The 18662-nt window shown below is 37.3% G+C and overlaps 2 protein-coding genes across 6 annotated transcripts in view; one reads left to right on the forward strand and one right to left on the reverse strand.

Annotated features, from left to right (window-relative positions):
• Positions 1-18662, forward strand: part of LOC127424846 (septin-7) — a 184737-nt gene that overhangs the window by 85753 nt on the left and 80322 nt on the right. The gene's annotated exons all lie outside the window — the stretch shown is intronic.
• LOC127424854 (solute carrier family 66 member 2-like) overlaps positions 1-18662 on the reverse strand; it is a 64154-nt gene that overhangs the window by 43712 nt on the left and 1780 nt on the right. For 3 of the 5 annotated variants that reach the window (XM_051670352.1, XM_051670347.1, XM_051670350.1), the window contains exons 3-4: positions 16892-17025; positions 12028-12078 (exon numbers count right to left, since the gene is read on the reverse strand). In XM_051670352.1, the coding sequence (XP_051526312.1) occupies positions 12028-12078; positions 16892-17025 (185 nt within the window). The remainder of the gene's footprint in view (positions 1-12027; positions 12079-16891; positions 17026-18662) is intronic. The other 2 variants (XM_051670348.1, XM_051670351.1) reach the window with 2 other exon arrangements.

Here is an 18662-nt window from a genome sequence, read left to right on the forward strand (position 1 = left end):
TATAAAAAAAAATATCATGATATCCGATTACATCGTCAACCCCCTTGCCGAGGGATCATTGAATATTCTTGCTTTAATGATTTTCATTTATTGAAACATCAAAAACTTAAACCAAAAGATATTTCTAAATTCAAATTGCACTTCAAACTAAATGAAAAGCAATTACAATAGCGAAGTGGTCAAACAATCGTATATAACCACCCTTCCATTTGCCGTCACGCAACTATCTGTCTACAACAGGTGGAAAATTAAGATCTAAAGACAATTATAAATTTAAACATAATAATAATAATAATGATCATAATAATTTAAATTTAAATACATTTTAGGTTTAAGGTGAATTTGCGTAGGTTGTATACACATGTATAGGCTATAAAGTGAACCTGTAGAGTTGCGTTCACAATGCAGAAATAAAGCGAACTAAGCTTCGAGCACCTCCTGAGATCCGCATTTGGCGGGTGCCAATTTAATTCCCTGTGCTGCTGTTTAATATATTTGGTAACTTCCCAGCTTCATGGTTTTGAATCGTTTGTCAATGAGTGTCGCAATCAGCATCGTGATATTTGTCAGATATTGTTGATATCCAATTACATCGTCCAATCGCCATTATATACGTTTACATGAGACTAGTGTGATAAATCATTTCTAACTTAGTTTACATTACTAATGTTAGATCCAATATTTCAACTCCTGTCATGAGTATGTAAAGTTGGTAAACCCAGTATCTTTTACACTATGCATGCTAGAATACCAAAAAGGGACCATTTATGCGCAAAGATTAGCTGCAGACTTTTGAAGTTGGACACATTTCATTCTATTCTGTTACAAACTCTATAACTCAGTTACAATACATGTTAATGTATTGTGGGTTTTCTGTATAAAAATGGTTGGCAGCTTTTAGACAAAAATAACACATGTACACAAATCCATATATGCCAGTCTAAGCCACTATTCACAGCAGAGCTGGAAGAATGGTGCAATGCATCTTCAGATAAAGACAAAATGCACAAAAAGCCATGCACACACACACACACACACACACACACAGTCATATGCAAAGCCTCTATGTGTTTGTGCCTGCGCAGGGCTCAGGTAAAGGGCTCTGTAGCGCTGGAGGCAGTGTGTGTGGAGAGGGCCGTATCAAAGTGGCAGTTGTGCGTGCCACACTATATCGTGTCTATTGAGCCCTGTGCCAGTGCTGTACATGTGCATGTGTGTATCGCTGCTGCCAGCAGGGCAGTGTGTGGGAAAGACTGCAACGGCTTTTAAACAGCAACCCCAGCAAACTCATCCTCTTTTTCAGCTCACACCCACAGTCTTACACACACAGCGACAACTGCAACACGCAGATACGGTGCAGCAAATAGAGGAGAGCGTTGCAAATTACTCTGAATTTTCTGCCACAAGTGAAGCCAAATTTTGATGCGTTCTCAGGCAAATCTGGTTAAAAATGAAGCTTTCGTTTAACCAAGCACTCAAATTTGAGTGGTTTTGGGTTTATTTTTACAGACGAAAGTATTCTTCAACTAGATCTGTAATAGTTATTATCCTATCTTACCCTGATATGACAATGACTTTAAATTCAATCATGAAACTCTAAATGGAACAAGCTGATACAGCTAACTTAAAATGCATGTCACACACACAATACCAACAAAAATAAATGAACATTTCATTACGCTTATAAGCAGGGTTTCAATTAAACCATGCTATGTTAGTCTACAACTAGTGACTCATCAGGTCAGTTATAACAGGAGATAATGCCACCATTAAAGGAATATTCCAGGTTCAATACAAGTTAAGCGCAATCGACAGAATTTGTGGCAAAATGTTGATTACCACAAAAACAATTGAATCGTCCCACCTTTTCTTAATTTTTTTTATAAATAAATACTACATGTGTTATAGTGAGGAACTTACAATGTAAGTGAATGGGGAAAATATAGGGAATAGGGAACATTTTTTATAAAAGCACATTATATAATCACTAAAAGCAATTATTCTGTTAAAAATCGTGTATTATTTAAGCTGTAAAGTTGTTTAAATCATCATTTTTATGCTTGTTTTTGGCGTTACTTCATCATGGCAACAAAGTTGTAAAATTTGATATAACTTTACACAGAAAAGGTTAGTAAGTGATTTTATCACACTAAAATCATGTTAACACATACTTTTTACATCTTGTGGCTATACTTTTTGAAAGAGTATTTTAACATTTATGGAATGGCCCCATTCACTTCTTTTTTCTTATTTATTTATTTTTTAAAAGGAGCGAGAAGTCAAAATGTATTTTTGTTGTAATCAACATTATGCCACAAATGCTGTTGATTGAGCTTAACTTGTATTGAACCCGGAATATTCCTTTAATTTGATGAATAATTGTTATTTTAATATAGCTAAAAATAAAAATCTAATTATGATTGTTCACAAGGTATTTTCAAGAAGATGGTACCATTAACCAATACCTATGACAAAACAGTTTGCATTTATTGAAATGTTTTTTGATTTTTTCCAAATTATACTGTGCCAACATTCAGTTCATAAGTTTTAATTGAATGCAAAAATTAATTCATTGCAATGTTTGATGAACATTCACAAATCAAAATGTACAAATAATGTACATATAAAAAAACAAAACAATAATATTTGTTCATAAAAGTGAAAACTCTCACTTTCTTCACACTCAACAAAGGTGCAAAAGTCACCCTTTGTACCTCCTGATTTTGCAAACAAGACTTGTTTGACTTGAATTTAGTTTTACTGCGGTGGCAGACTATCAGAACAAATTTACAGTTTAAGGTACAAAGCAGAAACTGGGCTTTACCCTTGTTTTGGGTACATATTTGTACTCTTAAAGAGACAAAAAGGAAAATTTAAAACATAAACATAAAATTAACTTTTAACCTCTTCAAATATTGAGCACTGCCACCTGCAATTTTTCACACTCAAATTTAAAAGCTCACCATTTGCGTGACCATTTGTGGACTAATTGCCAAAAATAGGTCTCATCCCCAACCCCCACAAATAATTTAAAAAAAGACTCCAATTATTCATAAATAATATTGTATATGTTTACAATCTTATGATAGATTTTTTTTTTTCTCCTAAATATGTAAGGATGTCTTTATGGTTCTGTTCACTCCTTCTCCCTACAAAAAAAAAAGTATTATTTTATTCCACTAGATGGCAGCAAGTACTAGAAAAAAGATTTTTTCCTCTATCAACTTCCATCACAAAATGCCGATCTGGAATGTAGGTGACACTCTAATGCATTTTAGCTCTCACAGATGTGCTCGTCCATAGACATTCAGTATAATTTTCAGTTCAAGCACCACACATGTTGTTTCATCAAATATCTCGGCCTTTGAGTGGACCAGAAGCTCAATCTAGGTGTCATTAGAATGCTGAGATCCTCCCCTTTGTGATGATGTATAACAGTTTATCATCCATAGTCGATAATATATATTTCCAATTATTTATATATATATATTTTTTTTTGCATGCTTTTCTTGCTGTACCGCATATTTTGTTCTGGACATTTAAGATTATTCACACAAGTAAGCTCACAGACAAGTAAAAAATGGCAACTTTTTTTGAAAACTGCCTAAGGTAAAAGCAGATATAAAGTTTTTAGGTATTTGGAGCATACAGCAGCAATGACTGGCGCATAAGAGACGCTTTATGATTCTTTTGAAAATCTTTCGAACTATGGTACGAGGGCAACAAAAAATGTGCAGTCGCATTCCTGAGAATGAGAGCTTTAATTTGATATATGATTTAAGTGCTATTTGAAAGACTTTTATATTCATATTAATAATTCTACCACATGACCTCTTGGTGGTGCTGATTTGTGACACAAAATTTTTCAGGCCTTATTTCATTGTGTTATGCTACAAATGCAGAAGTGATGGCTATCTATGAAAAGTTCAGATTCTGAGCTTTCAAACGATACCACACGTCTGACTTATGTATTCTGAGACTAGTGTAAATTTTTTCGCCAAATAGCGCCCCCTTTTGGACTCGCCGACGGGTTCGCAGAGGTGAAGAGGTTAAAGGTATACAGTAGGTCCTTAGGATACAATTAAGTACCCAAATCGAGCTACACATTTTAACTAGAGGTACAAAAAAGGTCCCTTTTAGGATACCACCAAGGCCATTGTACCATAAATGGTACCTTTTTTCTAAGAGTATACACATAGCGGTAAGGGTAATTTTTTTCCTACCTACTGTAGGTCTTTTGAACATGTAACTGGTTAGCTAATTGAGTTGCCAACTTTGTTGCACTCAGTTTTTTGCAGGTAAGCCAGCTTTACTGCAGCAAGCTACGAGTTCTCTCTCAGAAAACCTCCTCATCCCCTGCAACACCTGTCTAGATCTGCTTTAAGGGGATTGTTTATACTTCTAATTGTGCAGCAGCATATTTTACTTGCTTGATGCAGTATGTCTTATGTCTAATTGTGCAGCAGCAGAGTATGCAGAATTAGTCCACCAAGACCAAACCTACTAACTTGTCTTATCCATTTTAATACTTGAAAATACATTCTAAAAGTTTCACGATTGAAATATACAGTTGAAGTCAGAAGTTTAAATACACCTTAGACAAATACATTTAAACACAATTCCTGACATTTAATCGTAGAAAACATTCCCTGTCTTAGGTCAGTTAGGATCACTACTTTATTTTAAGAATGTGAAATGTCAGAATAATAGTAGAGAGAATTATTTATTTCAGCTTTTATTTCTTTCATCACATTCCCAGTGGGTCAGAAGTTTACATACACTTTGTTACTATTTGATAGCATTGCCTTTAAATTGTTTAACTTGGGTCAAACATTTGGGTAGCTTTCCACAAGCTTCTCACAATAAGTTGCTGGAATTTTGGCCCATTCCTCCAGACAGAACTGGTGTAACTGAGTCAGGTTTGAAGGCCTCCTTGCTCGCACACGCTTTTTCAGTTCTGCCCACAATTTTCTATCAGATTGAGGTCAGGGCTTTGTGATGGCCACTCCAATTCCTTGACTTTGTTGTCCTTAAGCCATTTTGCTACAACTTTGGAGGTATGCTTGGGGTCACTGTCCATTTGGAAGACCCATTTGAGACCGAGCTTTAACTTCCTGTCTGATGTCTTGAGATGTTGCTTCAATATATCCACATAATTTTCCTTACTCATGATGCAATCTATTTTGTGAATTGCACCAGTCCCTCCTGCAGCAAAGCACCCCCACAACATGATGCTTCCACCACCATGCATCACGGTTGGGATGAAGTTCTTCGGCTTGCAAGCCTCACCCTTTTTCCTCCAAACATAACAATGGTCATTATGGCCAAACAGTTCAATTTTTGTTTCATTAGACCAGAGGACATTTCTCCAAATAGTAAGATCTTTGTCCCCTTGTGTTTCCTCCAGCATCTTCACAAGGTCCTTTGCTGTTGTTCTGGGATTAATTTGCACTTTAGCACCAAACTACGTTCATCTCTAGAAGACAGAATGCATCTCCTTCCTAAGTGGTATAATGGCTGCATGGTCCCATGGTGTTTATACTTGCTTACTATTGTTTGTACAGATGAATGTGGTTGATGGCAGAAGACTATTCATCCCCTTAAGTTACAAAGCAATACATTATTCCAAATGGCTGCACACTTTCTACAGAATGAGCTTCTAAAAGCAACAAATGAAATCTTCCTAAAATCACTCCATTTTCCCCAGGGTCTTTCCCTCTTTCCTCCCTCAGAACCACTTTGTGTACATTCACTCCCTCCATTTATACTGGAGAAAAAAGCTGTTCAGGCTGGGGGCTGAGAATGATTGACATGCTAACAGAATGGCATCACTGGCAACCCGTTTCTTCTTTCAGCATGGCTTCAGCCTACACGCCAAAAGATTTGTCAGTTCCCTGCTCCAATTACAACTAAGTGAAATGGAATGATTTGTGAAAGAGGCTTTTGAACAGTTAAAAAATTAATGACAGTTCTGATTGTGCTGGTCTTCATCCAGATCAACACAATCTGTTCAATCGAAAGTCTTTCCAGTACGGACTGCCGCCCAATCTGCAAGACCGTCAACAGTAGCTAAAGGCGGTCTGCATCAAACGCTTGATTAAGATGCTATCGTTGCTGTACATGCCAGACTGAATTCACATGCCAAAACGGAAAACAAAACTTCATCTGTGTGTGACCATGCTTTCGGTTTGATACAGCGATTTCAAAACACATCAAAATATCATATCACTAACCTCTCAATACGGTTTGTGTGAGCCAAAAAAAATTGTTTTTACATGCTTGGAGTTATGAATCTTTTGATAATCTGGTTAAAGTTTTATATTTAAGTTATGCTAAAATATATGCTTTGATATGCACTGCCCTGTTGTCAGTAAATGAAACCCTGTGATTGGCAAGAGCTAACTCCAAATCATCCATCCTCATCCTCCTTGACTTGTCTGCTGCTTTTGACACAGTAAACCACAAGATTCTCCTGTCCACCCTCTCTGACCTGGGAATCACAGGAACTGCACTTGGCTGGGTTGAATCATACCTCATTGACAGATCTTTCAAGGTCTCCTGGAAAGGATAGGTGTCCAAGTCACACCAGCTGACCACTGGTGTTCCTCAAGGATCAGTGCTTGGACCCCTCCTCTTCTCAATATACACAACATCATTCAGACCGATCATTGAGGCACATGTCTTTTCCTACCACTGCTACACAGATGACACGCAGCTCTACCTGTTGTTCCAGCCTGATGACCCTACTGTCTCAGCTCGTATCTCTGCCTGCCTCTCGGACATTTCGGCCTGGATGAAGAAACGACACCTTCAGCTCAACCTTGCCAAAACAGAACTCCTCGTGATCCCAGTCAACCCATCTGTTGACCACAACTTCACTATTCATATTGGTTCAACTACACTAACACCAACCAGAACAGCTCGGAACCTGGGAGTGGTGGTAGATGACCAGCTTAATTTTACCATCCACATCTCATCAACCGACCGGTCTTGCAGATTCCTCCTCTCTACAACATCAGTAAAATCAGACCTTTTCTGTCATATATGCTGCACAGCTCTTGGTCCAAGCTCTGGTCATTTCAAGACTGGACTACAGTAATGCTTTGTTGGCTGGCCTCCCAGCTAACACAATTAAGCCACTGCAGATTGACCAGAATGCAGCAGCACGTCTGGTATTCAAATCAGCTAAAAAGGGCTCATGTCACCCCACTTTTGATTTCACTTCACTGGCAACCATTAGCTGCCCACATCAAATTCAAGGATTTGACACTGGCCTTCAGGACAGCCAATGGAACCGCACCCTCTTACTTCTCCAGGTCAATGCTCCAACTCACTCTCTGCGATCTATGATCGAGCGGTGCCTGGTGGTCCCATCACAAATAGGCTCAAAGTCTATTTCTCTATCTTTCACTTTCTCTGTTACACTGTGGTAGAATGAGCTTCCAACATCCACACGATCAGTGATACCATCTCAACATTCAAGAACCAGCTGAAAACACATCTGTTGCACGAGCACTTAACCAGTCCACACTGATTGCACTTACTATACACAAAAAACATTAATAAAAAAAATACTTTTGTCTCTTTCTTCTGCACTAGCACCTATACTACTCCAGCCACCTTGAGAGCTTGGCAGTACAACACTGTAGATGTTGTTGAACAAATTGCTTGCTATGTTCCTCATTTGTAAGTCACGTTGGATAAAAGCATCTGCTAAATGACTAAAAGTAAATGTAAATATTTCAGACCTGTGTTGGGGGTAATCTAATTACAAAGTAATTAATGACTGTATTTTAATTACTTTAGTCAAAAGTAGTCTAACATATTATTTTGGGTTAAACAATATTATTTATGTAGAAAACATTTAAAACATGAATTATGTTCAACTGTATGTCTGTTTGCGTTTTTGTGAAAGCTGAGGGGCGTGCCCCCCCAACAAGTCACTGTAAGGAAGAAACGAGTGGTGCTGAGTGTATGACTTGTATGCGACAATGAACAAGGAGGAAATTTAGACATTATTTTGAATTCATTGAGTGGAAAACAGTGTTTTAGAAAGTAACAAAAAGTAATAGGTAATGTGATTACTTTTTCGATTAAGTAATAATTTAAGTAATCTGCTACCGTTTTACAGAAGTGATTAGTAATTTGTAGTGGATTACTTTTTTGAATAATTTACCCCACAATGTTCAAGACCCATGTTTGTATCTGTCACCAAAGTTTGGTCCTTAGTCTGTCTCGCTGTTAGCAATATAAGAACACATTCCAGTCACGTTCTTTGGAATGTTTAAGGAAAAATACTCTCAATTTATTTGAAAGGCCCCATTCTCTGATAGAGTAGTGATCAGATGCTAATTGAGGCTGCTGCGATCGCCTGTAGGGATAAAGTAGCAGAGCCGAGACTCCATGTAGGAGGGGCCACCCATTTACATCCATTACTGTACAACCACAAAGACCCCAGCAGTCTTGCCCTACACAAAATACATTTATAAATATCTGTCCGCACCTAGACAGAATAATAGTGAATAGAACCATTAGCGGTGACAAACTGCCACCTGCTTCAAGCTTGAATGACGGACATAATGGCACCAGTGTGACCAATATGGGACACAAAGGTTAATCTGAAAGCACGTTTGGCAGTCAGCAGCACTGCAATACAAGCTCTGATTTATTGAGTGTTTGGACATCACTTAGGACGAAGAGCAAAGTGACAACTCTATTTGTTCTGCCCCCAACAAGCGAACAGCCCATTCCAACTCGACCTTTGACCCTGGGATAGATTAGAGCACAACTTCATTTTTTCAGGTCCATTCGATCAATGAGCTCGCAAGCAAAGCAGCAATTAGCAAAACACCTCTCAGCTTCTAATGAACACACTTCTAATGAGGCGTGAGAGGGCTGTCAGGCATACGTGGTCAATAGTGTGAACAATGCGAGAAAAAAGCCCAAAAAAATCTACTGTTCTATAAGAAAAATCTACAGCAAGAAGAGAAAAAAAGTAGCTCTAGCAGAAAACAGATTTAAATTTATTTTACCCTAAATGGTCCAAAACATCTACAGTACACAAGTGCAAGAATGCAAACAAGCAACTCAAGTTCGATTGAGGTGTTGCAGTCCAATAACACAAGTACGCATTGTATTCGCAGCATTTCTGCAACCTTTCTATTGTGAATTATTAGCTGTTTTCAGTATCAGCTAAAACTGTACTTCTGTTTACTTCCATTCATTATATGCTATTCATAGTAGGGATGCTCCAATCTATCAGCCACCAATCTGTATCGGCCGATATTCACATCCTATGACTCGATCGGTGGTCGGTAATATGGCCGATCGCATAAACCGATCGCTTATGTAGCAAAAGACACGTGGCTCCTTTAAGACTTGAAAACAGAGGCGAGCTGTAAAAAGGTCCTTATTATTGTTCATGGCAACAGCTTCTCAGTCTCCGGCGGGCATAGGCATCTCAGTAATAACGAGAATTACAAGATGTGGTAACATATTAAATATCTCTCTATTACACAACATTAACAATACAGCACCTGTAGAGTCCAGAAAAATGCGCTCTTTCTCTGCTTTCCTTTCATCTCTTGCCCTCATGAGAGAGTGTGTGTTCCCCTCATTAAAGTTCAAGCAGCAACAAGTGAAAAATGTACTATTAATACAATCATCCAACTAAATGAAAAGACAGGGAAAGAATTTATAAATATAATAATTCTTTATACAATATTAAGATACTATTATATAATGTACTGAATATAATGCAAAAATAAAATAGAAATAAATTGAGGAATAATAATAATTATATGACAATGAATCAATAACCAACAATGTCACATTAAGTTTAACTGCACCTATGGGTCATCAGTTTGTCTTCAGTTTAAATCGAAGTTTAATTTTTTTTTTATTTATCTTAATATAAAGAATATTTTGTTAGCCTATACTTTTTTAAAAGTCTTAATAAAAAAATAAAAAAATAAATAAAAAAAGCCTTTTAACCTTTTTTTTGCTCAGCAATATCTAGGCAAAGTGACAATACTGGGAAGAGGAAAATTCAATAAATAGTGACAGAGTGCATAAAGCTTACATATAACCAGTTATGAGATAGTTAGAGATCCTGATAAGAGGTGAAAATGATCGGTATTGGCCGATCGTGAAAAAAAAGATCGGTGATCGGTATCGACTGTAAAAATCCTGATCGGAGCATCCCTATTTACAAGTTATTTTCGTAAGATGCAAAAAATAAATGAATGACTAAAAATACAAATTTTAAAAATTACCACTGGGCCTAAAAAAAGTAATTAGTCATTTAGCAAACACCTTTATAGTGACTTACAGTGTTCATACGAAAACAACACAAGATCTTGTGTAAACATGTGAGCTACTATGTTCAAGCTTCTCTCATAGCTCTCATAAACGTGCAACAAACGTAAAGATTTTCTCTGAAAAATTACTATTTGGGTTGTTTCTCACCAAAACCTATTGTATGCCTTCAGAAGACTTGGAATATGACGCATGGATTTCTTTATAGCTTTAAAAGTGAGTTAGTAAGCTTTTGTGCTCCCATAAGAAAGTCTTACGGGTATGGAATGACATGAGGGTGAGTAAATTATTCCATTACTAACTACACCATCCCAAAATAAACTGGTCCAAACTGGTTTTAAAAGGCAGTGGTAACTCTTGAGTTGACCAGTTGACCTCTAGTAATCTAGCTGAAGCTCTCCAATATATTCTAGTTAGGGTCAATACTATTTGTCCACTTTGCATTATGTCTGTTTTTTTTTTTTAATTCCACAGAGCTGGTCAGGTTCTATTGAACTATGTGAGTGCCTGGTTTACTAGCAGCAAGTAGGTTTGATTCCCTGGGAACACACAAACTAATAAAATATATTACTTGGATGCACCTTTGTCATGTCTACCAAACGAATAAATGTAAGGCAGCACTCACGAATGGTCCACTGAGCTCAGAAGAGATGGGACAGCTTGACAACTGGATCTGATGATCAGGCTAAAATAAAAACATCCCTGACTGAGCACAAGTGCTGCAAAACTCTGACATGATATTTTTTTGAAAATCAATGATAAATAACCAATTCAATGAATATACAAAATCTACTGACCAAAATGAAACACTAAAATCTTCATATACTCTCAGGTGCAGGATCTATATACAGTACAGCGTAACATTTAGGGACATGTACAAAAACTCAGATTTAATACAGTAGGAACAATCAGACTGTAAAACAGCAGCTCAGATTTAAGTGCATTACTAACGCCACCTGCTGTTCATGCAGAGCAACAGCAACACCAACCAGGAAAACAATGTCAAAGATTATATTAAACTAATTGGGTTAAAGAATTTTTTTTTCTTAAATGCCAGTGCAAGAATAATATGTATGCGTGTATGCGTGTGTGTGTCTCAGAGTTAACTATTAGCAGACTGTTATCTGTCATTGCAATCATAAATCAGTGCAGTACCCAAAGCCATGCATCACTTGTCAGAGTTAGATCATAATGAAAGCAAGTTAGTAACAGTTGAAGTCAGCATTAAAATGTTGTACATAATCCAATAGTCTAAAATATTCTTTTGAAGCTGAAGTGTGTAATTTCTGCGCCACTAACATCACCAAACGGAATTGTAAAAATAATCCGTTTTTAGGACATTAAGCACTGTTAGGACATTGTAAGACATGCATTTTCCTTTGAACAGTTCATGTGAGCCTTACACAAACAGATCTCATTTAAAAAAGCAATTAATGATCATCTATTAGCATGCAACACTGCAATTTCCTCATGCAAAACATGCAAAATGACATGCTAACGTGAGCATGCATTTCTAATTCATTCTTGGCATATACATATGTCAAGACATATGCAAATTAAATTTCAGGGTTAATAGAGAGATTTATGGCAGGATTAGAGGAGTCTGCGGTTCGACCCGGGTTAGGGCTGATGATATTAGCCAAAGTGCTAAAGGAGGAAAATGAGTGGGATGGATGATGAGTGTTTTGTGCTCATTATATAAGTACATACCCACAAAGAGCCTTTTAGGAACTTTGATTTCCTCGTCCTTACTGTCTGTTGCTTCAGACAAATAAAAAATAAACAATAAGAACAGTAAAAAGAGAGAGAAAAATAGATTTGATCTCACCTTGTTCTGGAACAAGTAAAGTTACATTTGATGGTAATTTTTACACATTTACCAAAAAATTTGTGTTGTCAAGAAAATCATGGGAGCCTTTAGATTTGAATTTGAGAATAGGATTCACTTGAATTGATATCTTGAGTCACTTGTCTGTAAGTCTAGGCAAAACACCTTATAAAAACAGATACAGTGGTGTGAAAAAGTGTTTGCCCCCTTCCTGATTTCTTATTTTTTTGCATGTTTGTCACACTTAAATGTTTCAGATCATCAAACAAGTTTAAATATTAGTCAAAGATAACACAAGTAAACACAAAATGCAGTTTTTAAATGAAGGTTGTTGTTATTAAGGGAAAACAAAATCCAAACCTACATGGCCCTGTGTGAAAAAGTGATTGCCCCACCTGTTAAAACATAACTTAACTGTGGTTTATCACACCTGAGTTCAATTTCTCTAGCCACACCCAGGCCTTATTACTGCCACACCTGTTCTCAATCAAGAAATCACTTAAATAGGACCTGCCTGACAAAGTGAAGTAGATCAAAAGATCTTCAAAAGCTAGACATCATGCCGAGATCCAAAGAAATTCAGGAACAAATGAGAAAGAAAGTAATTGAGATCTATCAGTCTGGAAAAGGTTATAAAGCCATTTCTAAAGCTTTGGGACTCCAGAGAACCACAGTGAGAGCCATTATCCACAAATGGCGAAAACATGGAACAGTGGTGAACCTTCCCAGGAGTGGCCGGCCGACCAAAATTACCCCAAGAGCGCAGCGACGACTCATCCAAGAGGTCACAAAAGATCCCACAACAACATCTAAAGAGCTGCAGGCCTCACTTGCCTCAGTTAAGGTCAGTGTTCATGACTCCACCATAAGAAAGAGACTGGGCAAAAATGGCGTGCATGGCAGAATTCCAAGACGAAAACCACTGCTGAGCAAAAAGAACATTAAGGATCGTCTCATTTTTGCCAGAAAACATCTTGATGATCCCCAAGACTTTTGGGAAAATACTCTGTGGACTGACGAGACAAAAGTTGAACTTTTTGGAAGATGTGTGTCCCATTACATCTGGTGTAAAAGTAACACCGCATTTCAGAATAAGAACATCATACCAACAGTAAAATATGGTGGTGGTAGTGTAATGGTCTGGGGCTGTTTTGCTGCTTCAGGACCTGGAAGACTTGCTGTGATAAATGGAACCATGAATTCTGCTGTCTACCAAAAAATCCTGAAGGAGAATGTCCGGCCATCTGTTCGTGACCTCAAGCTGAAGCGAACTTGGGTTCTGCAGCAGGACAATGATCCAAAACACACCAGCAAGTCCACCTCTGAATGACTGAAGAAAAACAAAATGAAGACTTTGGAGTGGCCTAGTCAAAGTCCTGACCTGAATCCTATTGAGATGCTGTGGCATGACCTTAAAAAGGCAATTCATGCTCGAAAACCCTCCAAAATTCCTCCACAGCGCTGTAAAAGACTCATTGCAAGTTATCGCAAACGCTTGATTGCAGTTATTGCTGCTAAGGGTGGCCCAACCAGTTATTAGGTTTAGGGGGCAATCACTTTTTCACACAGGGCCATGTAGGTTTGGATTTTGTTTTCCCTTAATAATAACAACCTTCATTTAAAAACTGCATTTTGTGTTTACTTGTGTTATCTTTGACTAATATTTAAACTTGTTTGATGATCTGAAACATTTAAGTGTGACAAAAATAAGAAATCAGGAAGGGGCAAACACTTTTTCACACCACTGTACATTAAAGTAGTAGTTCCTGCAAAAACGAACCTTCTGTCATCATTTACTTACTGTCATGCGGTTTCAAACCCAACTTCATTTCTTCAATGGAACACAAAAGCAGAAATTATGAAGGGATAGTTCACCCCAAAAATGAAAATTCTCTAGTCTTTTACTCACCCTCATGCCATCCCAGATGTGTATGACTTTCTTTCTTCTGCAGAACACAAGATTTTTTGAAGAATATTTCAGCACTGTTGGTCCATATAATGCAAGTGAATGGTGACCAGAACTTTGAAGTTCCAAAAAGCACATAAAGGCAGCATACAAGTAATCCATTCGACTCAAGTGATTTAATCCATGTCTTCTGAAGCGATCCAGTTGGTTTTGGGTGAGAACAGACCGAGACCCCGTTTCCGCCTGGTAATAAGATGTGTTTTGGGTGATCCGATCACATGTGGTCAACCCTAAATACAGGTCTAAATGGGGTCGAATTTTTTTTTAATCGGATCACATTTGAGGTGTAAACGCTCCGTGCTGTATGTGTCCCGGCCGCAGCGAAGCACCACCCCTCACCTGTCAATAAACCGCTGCACTAAAACAAGAATTTAAACTTTGGCTATAAACCGTCCGATCGGAAAATGTACACAATACATACACAGTCATGAGAGCTTCACAGATCTTCTTTGGTGTATCTGATATCAACACAGATGAAATGCACGAACACCTGAATATCCTTTAATACAGGTAATCCACTAAAATAACGGATAATTCTGCTTAGATTAAATTTCTACTGCATCTAGGAGAAACAGTGCACTGTTTTTTTGTCAGCTGTTTTTTGTCTTTTCTGAATTTGTTGTGTTTTAATATCACGCAGTAACACACTGACATAGTGACTGATGTATGTTGTCATGAAACAGAGACCCTCCTCTCCAAATCCAATCACAAGTGGTCACAGGAGACGCATTTAAACACCCAGGTGTAAACAGCCATGTGTCTCACCTGACCACATGTGATCAGATCACCCGAAACACATCTCAATACCAGGTGGAAATGGGGCCCAAAACTCCTATTTCACTATAAATCTTGACATCAACAGTCTCCTTGGCAATCATGACTTCAAGCTCGATTACACTTCCTAGCGCCATCTAGCGCTATGAGCGTGCGTCAAGCACTATGAAGTGTAATTGAGCTTGAAATCATGATTGTGCCTAGAAACTGCTGTCAAGATATACAGTAAAAAAGGAGTTATATTTTTGCCTGTTCTCACCCAAATCCAACTGGATCGCTGCAGAAGACATTTATTAAACCACAGGAGTCGTTTGGATGACTTTTATGCTGCCTTTGTGCTTTTTGGAGCTTGAAAGTTTTAGTCACCATTCACTGGCATTGTATGGACATACAGAGCTGAGATATTCTTCTAAAAATCTTCCAGATGTGAAAGAAAGTCATACACATCTGACATTTCTGGGTGAACTAATGCTTAAAATGCTTGGCTATTTTATAGAAATAACAACTGAGTGGCTTTCTATTCACACATAATGTTGATTCCACAAAACATATTTTTGACTCATCCCTCCTTTATTTATTTATTTATTTAAAGCACGATTTATGGTTACAGTAAAGCACTTCCAATGGAAGTGAATGGGGCCAGTCTATAAACATTAAAATACACACTGTTTTAAAAGTATAGCCACCAGATGTAAAATTATAAGTGTTAACATGATTTGAGTGTGATAAAATCACTTACTAACCTTATCTGTGTAAAGCTGCATCCAATATTAACACTTTGTTGCAATGACAGTGAAACTCTGAAATCCTGGTATATAACTTCAGATAAGGTTAGTAAGTGATTTTACATATAATGCTTACGTATTGTGGCTATACTTTTAAAACGATGTGTACTTTAGTGTTTGTGGACTGGCCCCATTTACTTCCATTGTAAATGTTTAACTGTAAACACTCTTGTTTAATAAAATAGGGATGAGACAAAATCATTTTATGTGGTAATCAACATTATGCCACAAATGCTGTTGATTGAGCTTAACTTGTATTGAATCAGTAATATTCCTTCAACATAGAGAAGGAAAGAACTTCCTTTGCCCATTTACAGAGTAGCCTACCTTTTCTGGGCTGAACATTCCCAATCTGTTATGTCCTGCTGTAGAGTTTGCAAGCGACACGGCTGTGTTATGTACAGAAGTTAACTCTGTGAATTTAACTCTTTTTGATGTCATAATTAAAACCCCTCAGACCTTTTGTGGACTGCCATACAATATCAATTTTTACTCCATGTAGAGAATGACATCACATTTACTGCCCTAAGCAGTAACAACCGCCTTTAAAACAGGATCCTTCACTTCTGTACAAACAGAATAAGGTGGACACTATTAGTTTAAGGTTCGATCAACTTTGTCCAAGGAGTGTAAACCGGAGTATGCATGTACCTATATAAGTCTGTAATAAAAGTATTGAACACTAGAAGAGAACGTTTCTGGCCTTGCAAATTGGTTTATAGTTCTCTGGTCAAATGATATTGAGATACTGTTTAATATACTAATTTTTAAAATCAGTATGTGGTATACAATACATGCTTATTCCAGTGTTTAAAAGTTCAGCATTATCTGGATACTTGATGGCAGTTTAAGAGATCAACATCAACTTTGTAACAAACACTGAGGGTAAATAAACCAATGAAGCTTTGACTCGCATGGCTCATCCACTTCAGAGGCCCAAAGGAAGACCCTGACCATGTGACTGTATCATTTATTGTAATTCAATAAGTTTGATTTGCAATCACACAGTCAGTTCTCAACTAATTGAGATCAAGAACAACTTCAAACATTTGAGGCAGACGGCAAATATCTTGCTAAAAACAGGAAGTAATCTAATCACATTATTTTATTGCATAAACACTCAAATACTCCCTCTGATATATTGCTGGAAACAGTCTCGCAATCACTCAATGGGACAATGAGGATGTGTAATAAAGTGTCAAAGAGATTATAGATTCACACCTGTGAACGAGCGGCGTTTGGTGTTGAGTTCAGTGGCCACGTGGACATTGGTGCACAGATTCAGCATGATTAACATGGTGATGATCATGATTATACTCTGCCAAAGCAAAGGAGTCTCAAAGTAATGTCCAAACCTGCAAAACAAACAAACAAACAGAAACACATATAAACTGATCTGAGAACAATCAAAGGCAAAATATCCTGTATTCTAGGATGCAGAGTTCCCACAACTTTTGACCAACAGGTTGCTCCATGTCAAATCAACTAAAATAATTAAGTAAATAAATAACAATTAAAGTTTTTTTTATTATTATAATCTACTGTAGTTTTAACATGATTTTTACTTCAGACCTTTGTCTTGTTGGACAAGAAAAACTAGCTTCTTTCCATGTGACCCACATTTGGTTTTTGACCATTTAAAATAGGTCAAATATTACAATTTAAGCATCAAGTCACATCGAGAGCCCCATATCTCTGGGATTTAACCATATGCAGCCTTAAATATGCAAAAATAAAAGTTTATTCTGAACCAGAATCTAAAAGGATATTAAGATATATTTAACACTTCTGGAGTTATGGGCATTCCAACTTTGGACAAATAAAACAAAAAAGTGCTTTTTTTCTCCATTTCTGGACTCACACCATTGGCATATAGAACAGATAATATTTAAGGATTAGTTCACCCAAAAATGAAAATTCAGTCATTGTTTACTCACCCCATATGACTTTCTTTTTCTTAACAGTGAAAAATTGTGAAAAAATGTTGTGCTCAGTGATGTCATATAATTGTAGTTTATGGTGACCACCTCTTCAAGCTTCAAAAGAACGCAAAAGTATAATTCAGAAGTCTAATAAATTATTACATGATTGTTATGAAAGCATACGATAAGGTTTGGTGCGAAACAAAAATGTTCACTGACCGTTGATCTTCACGATTGGGCATGAGAGCAACAGTTCACGAAGCCTCCTCGCAACATTGTGGCATTCAAGCAAAAACTCATTTATCTAAAAACAAGTCTGCCACAGCGATTGTGACAACAGAACACAAAACAGCTGCACACTAAACAGAGAACAGAACTTCTGAACTTTGTCTGAAGAGTTTGTATTCAAAGAACTGATGCATTTCTATGCCCAGCCTTATTTTTTTGAACAAAGTACTCGGAAATCAAACAGAAACATAGAGGAGGCTACAGGCAGCCACAGTCACACTGTGTCCTAACCTGACAGCAAACGACATGCGATAAAAGGTCTCTTTTCTATGGTATTTAGAGTTCTATTGGTTTAGTTTTTGTCCTAACAAGCAGTGACAAGCGGCGGTGCATTCTATCGATGGCTTGATTTCTATTTTCGGCACTGCGCGTGTAACCATTCACTGTGAACTGGCGCCGGTCTAAAAACTTTCAAAAAAAAATAAGGCTGGGCATAGAAATGCATCAATTCTTCGACTACAAACAGACATGTTTAGTAAGTTCTGTTCTCTGTTTGTGTGCAGCTGTGTTGTGTTCTGTTGTTGCTATCGCTGTGGAGGACCTGTTTTTAGATAAACAAACAAGTTTTCTCTTGAACGCCCCAATGTCGAAAGGGGACTGCGTGAACTGTTGCTCTCATGAACGCGCACAGGAGATCAACAGTCTGTGAACATTTTTACTAAAAAATACATTAGATTTCGGTTCATTTCTCACCAAACCTTTTCATATGCTTTCATAAAAATCACAAGTCTCATGGAATAATTTATTAGACTTCTGAATTATACTTTTGAAGCTTGAAGATG

This window comes from Myxocyprinus asiaticus, chromosome 34 (genome assembly GCF_019703515.2).
Source record: "Myxocyprinus asiaticus isolate MX2 ecotype Aquarium Trade chromosome 34, UBuf_Myxa_2, whole genome shotgun sequence".
NCBI lineage: Eukaryota > Metazoa > Chordata > Actinopteri > Cypriniformes > Catostomidae > Myxocyprinus > Myxocyprinus asiaticus.